Source organism: Octopus bimaculoides, chromosome 14, assembly GCF_046866305.1.
Source record: "Octopus bimaculoides isolate indiv1 chromosome 14, ASM4686630v1, whole genome shotgun sequence".
NCBI lineage: Eukaryota > Metazoa > Mollusca > Cephalopoda > Octopoda > Octopodidae > Octopus > Octopus bimaculoides.
Window position 1 is genome coordinate 6,372,437 of NC_142941.1, and position 10,000 is coordinate 6,382,436.

At 37.2% G+C, this 10,000-nt stretch overlaps 1 protein-coding gene across 3 annotated transcripts in view; it reads left to right on the forward strand.

The window, feature by feature from the left end:
- The window catches only part of LOC106882078 (putative E3 ubiquitin-protein ligase HECTD2), a 39,705-nt gene that overhangs the window by 6,704 nt on the left and 23,001 nt on the right, over positions 1-10,000 (forward strand). For 2 of the 3 annotated variants that reach the window (XM_089362220.1, XM_089362222.1), the window contains one exon: positions 7,522-8,015. In XM_089362220.1, coding sequence (XP_089218346.1) covers positions 7,522-8,015 — 494 coding nt within the window. Of the gene's footprint in view, positions 1-4,000; positions 4,363-7,521; positions 8,016-10,000 lie in introns of those variants that run through there. The other variant, XM_089362221.1, reaches the window with a different exon arrangement.

Genomic DNA, 10,000 nt, shown 5'->3' on the forward strand with positions numbered 1-10,000 from the left:
CATACCATACATAAGTTTCTTTGGTACCGTTTACAGTTCACTATAACCTTGTCTATCACAAGGTGGTTCTTGGTGCCCTTGGATCGTTTTCAGCATCCCTTTTGTTCTACTGGCAGAAGATTGTTTTCCGCAAGAAACATATATATTTTCTCTGCAAGGGTACCTGTTGAAACTTTCCATAGGAGGTTAAGACAAGCAATGGGTCAGTAATTGTCAACCTCATTGCCCTTTGACCGATCTTTCATTAACAATGTTGTTCTTTCCTCTACCATCCACTCTTATTATTATTATTATTATTATTATTATTATTATTATTATTATTATTATTATTATTGCCTTTGCCCAGCTTCTAACGCTGGAGATGTACTACAGTGTCAGCTGTTCACTACCAGTGAACTAAGGTAACACCTCTTATTTTTCAAGCACCTTCCGGAGTATTCGAGCGGTTCCAAGCAGTACAGCATTCTGCAATTGCTCCACCCTTATTGCAGCCCCAATTTGTTCCATGTACTTCTCAAGATTTTTACCCATATTTTTTCACATGCCACCGGCACAAGTGCCAGTAAGGCGATGCTGAGAACAATCACACTCAAATGGTGCTATTTACGTGCCATATATAAATATATATATACATTATTATATGCTTGAACGCCACGCATCCATTCCCAAGTAAGTTTTATATATATATATATATATATATATATATATATATATATATATATATATATATATATAAATATATATCACATTTTGGGAAGGACAAACTGCTTCATTGATTTCAATAGGTCAAAAACTGGTTTGCTGCATATTTGGTTAACAAAAACAACAAGGGACCTTCTGTGCTAGTCAGGCAAAGCAAATATGACAAGGCATTTTTGTTTGAAATCACCAATTTATTCAGTTTCTCAATGATGCTTTACAATTGTTTGATGATATACATACATACACACATATATACATACATACATACATACATACATACACAAATACATATATACATACATACATACATACGTGCATACATACTTGCATGCATACATGCAAACAAGAAAAAAGAGGCCAGGTAGAATTTTGGATAATTCTTTATATATCATCATCATCATCATCATCATCATTGTTTAACATCCGTTCTTCCATGCTGGCATGGGTTGGACCGTTCGACTGGGGTCTGGGAAGCCAGGAGCTGCACCAGGACCCAATCTGATCTAGCAGTGTTTGTACAGTTGGATGCCCTTCCTAACGCCAACCACTCCAAGAGTGTAGTGGGTACTTTTTACATGCCACCGGCACAGGGGCCAGAGGAGCTGGCATCGACCATGATTGGATGGTGCATTTTACATTCCATCGACACACACACACACACACACACACACACACACACAATTTTTCACTGGCTAAGACCAGCCTCAGATTGCCCAACAATACAACCTCTTTGAAAATCTGACAGCTCTGCTGAATTGATTGTGTGTGGCATGGTTACTCTTCGCAAATGTTTAATATAATGGCACCTGGCATGAAAATGAATAATTACATTGTAAATTCTACACTGCTGAAAACATATTAAACGCTTAGATCAGAAATTTTAAAAATTAAAGCTGTCTATTCACTTCTTGCATGTCTGTGTGTACATATATATATTTGTATGTATATATATATTTATATATATATATATATATATATATATATATATATATATATATATATATATATATATATATATATATATATATATATATATGTATATATATATATATTCATATATATATGTTTGTATCTTATTAATGTTTGCTTGTAAGTGAAGTTGTTGTAATAAAATAATTCATTTGTTGGTAAGCTGAAACTTCAAAATTACTTTCAATCTTTTTCTTGTAAAGAATTAGTAAATATGTAAACAGCTTATCAAACTGTGGTGGCGCTGGTGGTGGGGAGATGGGGATGGGGGTGGCGGTGGTAATGGCATTGATGAAAGCAGCAGCAGCAGCAGCAGCAGCGTAGTGGTGGTGGTGGTGGTGGTGGTAGTGGTGGTGGTGGTGGCGGCGGCGGTGGCAGTGGCAGTGGTGGTCGTTGTTGTTGTTGTTGTTGTTGTTGTGGTGGTGGTGGTGGTGGTGGTGGTAGTGGTGGTGGTGGTGGCAACAGTGGGTGTGGCAGTGGTGGTGGTGGTCATGGCGGGAGCTGTGCTGGCTAAAGGTAGTGGTGTTCTCTCAAGGCTTTCATAAGAGTCGAGCAGAAGGAGAGATGATCACTTCTGCTTCCTTTGGTTTTGCCACAATTACCGAAGTTTCCTCACCACCTTCCTCCAACCACCACCACCACCCTACCCCCCCCCCCCACCTCCACCACCACCACCACCACCACTGCTGCAGGAGGACAACTGCTCGTTTGTATCTGCGTTGAGTGAAAAGCCACTTTGTTCTTCTCAGTCCAACAGCAACATCTTGTTGTTTTATCTCTCGAAACATTTCCTCTTTACCATAACCCTCTACATGATCGCTCGACTAGCTAAAAATAGCAGCTAAATCCCACACAGATTGTTCGCCTAGCTTTCAATCACCCATTGTGAATAGTTTTTCATGCTTCAAAACTTCATGGTTTTATGGGAAGAAAATATTACAGATTATATTGAAAGCTTGGTTGAGTTCTGAAGATTTTGTCTTTTTCCACTTGCAAAAAACCATGTGGTTTCTGCTTTAGGCCCACTCTGTGGCCCCTTGAGCAGTCTTCTGGTCTTGCTCCATACCATGCACCAATGCTTTGTCAGTAAATTTAGGGGACAGAAACTGAGCGAAGATTATCATATACAATATATATATGTGTGTGTGAGTGTCTGTACGTGTATATATATATATATACACACACATATATACACACAGACACATGCACACACACATATGCACACACACACATATATATATATACATATACACACACACAGACATATGTATATATATATATGTATATATATGAATATATATGTATTATATATATATACATACATAGATATATATACATACATAGATATATATACATACACATATATATATGTAACTATTTATATAAATAATTAAATATGTATATATAATTCATATATATTTATATATATATATATATGCGAGTAAAAATAAATACAAAAAAAGGTGGATTTTTTTGTATGATTGTGTATAGAGGAATATATTATTTTGCTTAAAAGAGTTCCAACACTGTCTGTTTTTTATGTTTTATTTATATTCCTGCAGAACTAATGTGGGGTATAGAATATGGAATATACAATATATAATATAATATACAATATATAATATAAAATAAAATAAAAATGGATGGCACCATGAAATAAAGTATTGAATGTAGATGAAATATTGAGTGTTCAATATAAAGGATCAAATATATAAATATATAAATATAAATATATATATATAAAGGCGACTCGAGTTTCAGGGCTATTTCCTATATATTTATATATATATACACACACACACACACACACATATATATAACTATTTATATAAATTATATATAGTGGATGCGTGGTAAGTAGGTGTAGGAGTGGCTGCAGTGTGGTAAATAGCTTCCTTACCAACCACACGGCTCTGGGTTCAGTCCCACTGAAGGCACCTTGAGTTAGTGTCTTCTTCTATAGCCTTGGGCCAACCAAAGCATTGTGAGTGGATCTGATAGACGGAAACTGAAAGAAACCTGTTGTGTGTGTGTATATATATGTGTGTGTGTGTGTGTGTGTAATTATATATATGTATATATACACACACATATGTATGTATATGTGTGTGTGTGTACATGTATGTGCACACACATACATTTATATGCATGTGTGTGTGTGTATATATTTATATATATATATATATAGAGAGAGAGAGAGAGAGAGAGAGAGAGAGGAGGAAGTGAGATACACACACACTCATAGCTATATATATATATATATATATATATATATATATATATATATATATATATGTATGTATGTATGTATGTATGTATAGCTATCCCTGCTATACATATATCATTGTACCGAGGTTAATACAGCCAGATAAGACTTCCATAATGCTGTCAGTGTGTTAAAGCACTAACCATCCACCCAGCCGGCCAGCCGGCCAGTCAACCAGCCGTCTGGCAGGCCAGCCACACAGTGAACCTCTCCATCACATCATAACACTTCCCCCAACTTTGATTCAGCAACAACAACAACAACAGCAGCAGTAGCAGCGGCAGCAGCAACAGCAGCAGCCGCAACAAAGCGTTCTGTAGATTGTCTAGTCCATGCTGTAGTACACACACACACGCAGTGTTGATGGGAGACCCCGGATTTACATAGTTCGCTGTGGGACCAAGTGCAGCAGAGCAATGACCGAGGTATTTAGACTATAGTATATTCACTGTCACCAGCATTGTTGTTGTTGCTGTTGTTGTTGTCGTCGTCGTTGTTGTTGTGTGGAATGAAATGCCTTGTGGTAGGCACAGGCATGGCTGTGTGGTAAGAAGTTTGCTTCCCAGCCATATGGTTCCAGGTTCAGTCCCACAGCGTGGCACCTTGGGCAGGTGTCTTCTACTATAGCCTCAGGCTGACCAAAGCCTTGTGAGTGGATTCGGCTGATGGAAACTGAAAGAAGCCCATCGTATATATGTATATATATATATATATATATATATATATATATATATATATATATATATATATATATATGTGTGTGTGTGTGTGTGTGTGTGTGTGTGTGCTATGAGCGTGTGTGTGTGTGTGAGTGTGGTTGCATGGTAAGAAGCTTGCTTCCAACCACATGGTTCTAGGTTCAGTTCCACTGTGTGGCACCTTAAGCAGGTGTCTTCTACTATAGCCTCGGGCAGACCAAAGCCTTGTGAGTGGATTTGGTAGACGGAAACTGAAAGAAGCCTCTCATATATATGTGTGTGTGTGTGTGTGTGTGTCTATGTATCTGTCTTGTTGTGTGTCATCTGGTATACCCTTGACCAACCATAGCGTTGTGAGTGAATTTGATACACAAGAACTGAAAGAAGCCCATCGTATAAACATATACGTATATATATATGTGTGTGTATATATATATCTATATATATATACACACACACATGTGTATATATGTATACATATGTATATTTTCCTTTTTACTCTTTCTTTTACTTGTATCAGTCATTTGACTGCCGCCATGCTGGAGCACTGCCGTTAGTCGAGCAAATCGACCCCAGGACTTATTCTTTGTAAGCCTAGTACTTATTTTATCAGTCTCTTTTGCCAGACTGCTAAGTTACGGGCATGTAAACACACCAGCATCAGTTGTCAGGTGATGTTGGCGGAGACAAATGCACACACACACACACACACACACACACACACACACACACATACATATATATATGACAAGCTTATTTCAGTTTCCGTCTACCAAATCCACTCACAGGCTTTGATCTGCCCCAGGCTATCGTAGAAAGCACTTGCCCAAAGTACCACACAGTGAGACTGAACCCGGAACCATGTGACTGGTAAGCCAGCTACTTACCACACAGCTACTCCTGTGCCTAAAAATTACGGATTGCTTCATGAATTTGTGTATATATATATGTATATATATATATATATATATATATATATATATATATATATATATATATATATATATATATGAAAGAAGGTTTGAAAATGCACTTATTTTAAAGATATTTATTTACTTAACCGGTTTCACTTTTTTAGAAAAAGATTATCAAAAGTCTTTGAGAATAATAGAAAATGTTAAAAAACAGTTTGAGTATTAAAATGCATATATACATTTTTCCATATATGTATTTTCATACTTACACTGTTTTTAACATTTTCATCTTATTATCAGAGAATGTGTGATAATCAGTGTGTAACACTACAAAGCTCATACAAAGCTTTATACTTTAAATATATTCCTCTTATTATCATCAAAGAATGTATATATGCATTTTAATACTCAAACTGTTTTTTAACATTTTCTATTATTCTCAAAGACTTTTGATAATCTTTTTCTAAAAAAGTGAAACCGGTTAAGTAAATAAATATCTTTAAAATAAGTGCATTTTCAAACCTTCTTTCATATATATTTCCACTCGTATGGTATTCCACAACTTTACTTTATTATATATATATATATATATATATATATATATATATATATATATATATATATATATATATATATATATATATATATATATATGTATATATGTATGTATGTATGTATGTGTATATATATATATATATATATATATATATATATATATATATATATGTATACTTATACGTATATGTATATGTATATATGTATATATAAATATAAAAAGCACCTTTTGAGTGTTGGGCCACACAGAGACAATGACAAATGACTGAGACCTTTTGCAATATGTTGTGCTTGAGAAGGAATAGCAATCAAGTCAAAGTGAAATCATAGTCATGGTGTCATGCAACTGGTATCCATGCTGGTGGCACATAAAGTCACTCATCACACTCTCGGAGTGGTTGGCATTAGGAATGGCATCCAGCCGTAGAAATCCTGCCAAATCAAACTGGAATCTGGTGCAGCTCCTCAGATTACCAGCCCTGGTCAAACCATCCAACCCATGCCAGCATGGACAACAGATGTTAAATGATGACGACGATGATGATGACGATGATGATGTTGATGATGATTCATGTATCCAGTGCTGCCACAGTTTATCTATTCACTTAACATCTATATACTGTGTCTGTCTAATCAACATATACCCACTGTTCCTCCCATCCAGTCGATATCTATACAGAAATCAACAATTAATCCAATCAACATTTATCTACTGTGTCTACCCAGTCAGTATCTACACACTGTGTCTCTCCATTTAACATCTACACCCTGGATCCACCCACTCAATGTTTAACACTGTGTCTAAATAGCCAATAATCTGTATACACATTGTGTCTATCTAAGTCAGTATATATATATATATATATATATATATATACACCCTAGGGGTCTATCCAGTCAACTGTATACGCATTATAACTTCTCAATTGTCATTAAGCAATCCTGTCTCTCTACTTGATACAAACATCTTACATTTAACCATTGAACATCAAACAAGCTCAGCAACCATGTCTAGACTGAGTCCATGGTGACATGCTCTCGCTCTAACAGTCAATCATTACAGGATTTCATCTGTCAATCTCTATGAAAAGATCATAAATAAAGATTGTATTTATTTCTCCTGTTCTCATCTACTGTCTGTGTTCCAGTTTACATTTACAACTCTTATCTGCTCTGTCCACTTCATTGTGTGTTTATTCAGTTGATATCTCCATGATGTGTTTATCCCTGGACCAGTCGATATCTGCAAACAGAACCAGCCCATGTTATGGATTACCAAACTGAGAAAACATTATTTATTTACATGGACTTGCATAATTTTGTATTTGAACTTATTTTGTGTCAATAATATCCACCAGATTTTTTTTTTTTTTTTGCTTTTCTGTCATTTTTTTTCTAATACTTGGTGTATTTCCAGCCTCCTGCTCCTCCTCCTTCTCCTCCGCCTCCTCCTCCTCGTGGACGTCTTCACATGTTGTCCAGCTTCTTTCGGAGCGCCCTGCCGCCACGCCTGCACTCCCGTCACCAATCAGTGACCTCTCCAAGCCTGACGTTGACTCCGAACTCTCCGTCGAAGGTATGCTTTGATCAACAGACAGCAGGCGGCCCCGACAACATCAATGGCGCGTCTCGCCAGAATCGTATGCGACGCCGGCGACGGGGCCACAAGAGCGCAGAAATTCTTCCTCCAATTCGGCCACACTCAGAAAAGAGTTCGCTTCTTTCAAAAGAAAAGGATGCCAATCCAAAAGAGATCACTGATGACGCCAGCCCCACAGGATCAGCACAGGCATGCATCTCTGAAGAAAGCAATGATGATGGTGGGAATACGTCACAGTATCGTCACAGTCCAACTGTGATGAAGGCAAGACAGCTCCGCTACGTATCAGAGAGAACGCCTGAATCTCTCAGGTATTTACACCTTCTTTTTCATTGTTTTGTTTTGCTTTTTATTGCCAAAATCAGTGGTTCCCCTCTGGGACCCACATGACCCTTAGGGGCCCACACGACCCTTAGAAGTTCACATGAGATTTTGTTGTTAAAATTTATGTGCAATAAACTGGTTATATTTCTTCAAAACACAAAATATTTTAACGATTTTTTTTTTTAATATAATTCCTAATAAATTCAATTTACGATGAAAGTAAACAAAATTTGCTTTAGAAGTGTTTGGCCAGTAACGATTTTTTCTGTATATATGGATAGTTTAAGACAGTGAGCTGGCAGAAACGTTAGCATGCCAGGCAAAATGCCTAGCGGTATTTTGTCTGCCCCTACGTTCTGAGTTCAAATTCCGCCAAGGTCGACTTTGCCTTTCATTCTTTCGAGATCAATAAATTAAGTACCAGTTACGCACTGAGGTCGATGTAATCGATTTAATCCCTTTGTCTATCCTTGTTTGTCCCCTCTATATTTAGCCCCTTGTGGGCAATAAAGAAATAAGAAATGTTAGCACACTAGGCGAAATGCTTAGCAATATTTCATCCGTCTTTACATTCTGAGTTCAAATTCCGCCGAGGTCAACTTTGCCTTTCATCCTTTCGGAGTCGATTAAATAAGTACCAGTTAATCACTGGGGTCGATGTAATCGACTTAATCCCCTTATTTATCTTTCCTTTGTCCCCTCTATGTTTAGCCTCCTGTGGGCAATAAAGAAATAAATATATGGCTAGTTTAATATCTAGCTGAACCCTCACCCCCTTTCTCTCCCTCTCTCTCTCTCTCTCTTGCTCACCTCGTTTCAATACTTTCATCTTTCATCCTCTTTATTTATCAAGTCTTTTATTTGTTTCCCTATCTTCTTATCTTCCGTCTTCAGCGGTAGCTTCCCATCTTTCTACCCAGCCGCTTAGCTAACCATTTAGCTAGCTAAGCATTCAGTTAGCCAGTAAGCTAAATATCTATGTATGTAGCTAACTAGCTCCCTAGCTACATAGACAGATATTGGTATCTAAGCTTGAATCATATAACATTTATTCCTCCTGTCACTAATATACAACACCCTTTAAGGTCGCAAGCTGGCAGAATCATTAGCATGACAGACAGACAGACACGAGCACCCACACACACACACACACACGCACACACTGCCCCAGTTCTTTCTATTCCAAATCCTACTAAGATCAATGGTCAACTTTGCATTTCATCCCTTTGAGGGTCAATAAAATATACCACTGGTCAAGTATCGATAGTCAATATAATCAATAAGCGTCCACTTAAAATTGTTGTTCTTTGTGTCTAAATTCGAAGCAATTATCATTAATCAACTAGGTAATTAATTAACCTGTGAAAAAATCAATTGCTTGTTTAATTGTTAGCTCAGTCATTCGGGCTATCAACTGGTTTGTCAGTGTCCTTTCGTTGCCCTTGGTCAATGTATCCAAACATGATCAACCTGGCATAACAAGGATTTTTCACCGATGAGGTCATGAATGACAATAAAAGGATTCTGATGAACAAATTGATTAATTGATTTGTTCAGCCCGAGTTACTTAGATAATCCCTTGTCACTTCTGCCATCGTAAATACTGACATGACTCTTAAGAAATTGTGATGTGGCTGAGTAATAAGAAGCTTGCTTCCCAACCATATGGTTCCAGGTTCAGTTCCACTATGTGACACTTTGGGCAAGTGTCTTCTACGATATAGCCTGAGGTTTACCAAAACCTTGTGAGTGGATTTGGTAGATGGAAACTAAAAGAAGCCCATCGTATGTGTGTGTGTGTGTGTGTGTCTGTGTCTATGTTTGTCCCCGTCTACCGCTTGACAACCGATGTTGGTGTGTTTACGTCCCCATAACTTAGTGGTTCAGCAAAAGAGACCGGTAAGATAAGTACTAGGCTTACAAGGAATAATTCCTGGGGTTGATTTGTTTGACTAAAGGTGGTGCTCCAGCA